Raw genomic sequence first — 1,247 nt, 5'->3', positions numbered from 1 at the left:
TCTCTCTTTTCTCCCTCTCTCTGTCTCTCTATTTCTCTCCAACACTCACCCCTGCCGACACGTTGTAGCTTCCTATCACTGTGTCCTCTGTCATAATTATTCTGAGTGGTGGAGTAAGTGATCAGGTACACCCTCTCCTCTGTTTCTCTCTCTGTCTCTATCTTTCTCTCTATCTATCTATCTATCTATCTATCTATCTATCTATCTATCTATCTATCTATCTATCATCGATCTATCTATCTATCTATCTATCTGTCTATTGATTCTCTCTCTATTATTTTACAATCTTTCCCCTTTTCTCTCTATCTGTCTCCAACACTCACCTCAGCTGGCACATTGTAACATATCTCCCCATCCTCTGTCATATTCCAAATGGTAGAAAACTTATATTTATATGATTGGATACATCTCCTCCCCCCCCCTGTCTGTTTGTCTGTCTGTCTGTCTCTGTCTCTTTCTGTGTGTCTGTCTGTCTGTCTGTCTGTCTGTCTCTCTCTCTCTCTCTCTCTCTCTCTCTCTCTCTCTCTATTTCTCTCCAACACTCACCCCTGCCGACACGTTGTAGCTTCCTATCACTGTGTCCTCAGTCATAATTATTCTGAGTGGTGGAGTAAGTGATTAGGTACACCCTCTCCTCTGTTTCTCTCTCTTTCTTCCTCTATCTATCTATCTATCTATCTATCTATCTATCTCTCTATCTCTCCATCTCTATTCTATCTCTCTCACTCTCTCTCTCTCTATCTATCTGTCTATCTATCTATCTATATATCTATCTATCTATCTATCTATCTATCTATCTATCTATCTATCTATCTATCTATCTGTCTGTCTGTCTGTCTGTCTATCTGTCTGTCTATCTATCTATCAATCTCCAACACTCACCCCCGCCGGCACGTTGTAGCCTCCTATCTCGGTGTCCTCGGTCATATTCCGACTGGTGGAGTAAGTGATCGGGTACATCCGGAGAGTCTCCTTCACCACGCCCTTCACTAAGGGCAGACGACACAGCACGTCAGCAGCTACGTCACCGTTCTTGTCTGCGGCCGCGTTGATCTCCGAGAGCAGACGTTCCTGTACTTCCGGGTGTTTCGCCAGGAGATAGAGGCACCATGTTGTGGCTGTGGATGTCTGTCGAACGAGAGGTGAGGGTTGACCAAAATCTTCCTATCCTCTTCTCTCTCTTTCTCTCCCTCTCTCTGTCTGTCTGTCTGTCTGTCTGTCTGTCTGTCTGTCTGTCTGTCTGTCTC

The 1,247-nt window shown here is 44.5% G+C and overlaps 1 protein-coding gene across 1 annotated transcript in view; it reads right to left on the bottom strand.

The window, feature by feature from the left end:
• LOC101854797 (cytochrome P450 10) overlaps nt 1-1,247 on the bottom strand; it is a gene marked incomplete at its 5' end in the record, with an annotated part of 8,773 nt that overhangs the window by 5,020 nt on the left and 2,506 nt on the right. The window contains one exon of the mRNA XM_035969790.1: nt 883-1,128. Coding sequence (XP_035825683.1) covers nt 883-1,128 — 246 coding nt within the window. The remainder of the gene's footprint in view (nt 1-882; nt 1,129-1,247) is intronic.

Source organism: Aplysia californica, unplaced genomic scaffold (assembly GCF_000002075.1).
Source record: "Aplysia californica isolate F4 #8 unplaced genomic scaffold, AplCal3.0 scaffold00184, whole genome shotgun sequence".
Taxonomy (NCBI): Eukaryota; Metazoa; Mollusca; class Gastropoda; order Aplysiida; family Aplysiidae; genus Aplysia; species Aplysia californica.
This window is presented reverse-complemented; position numbering and strand designations above follow the sequence as displayed.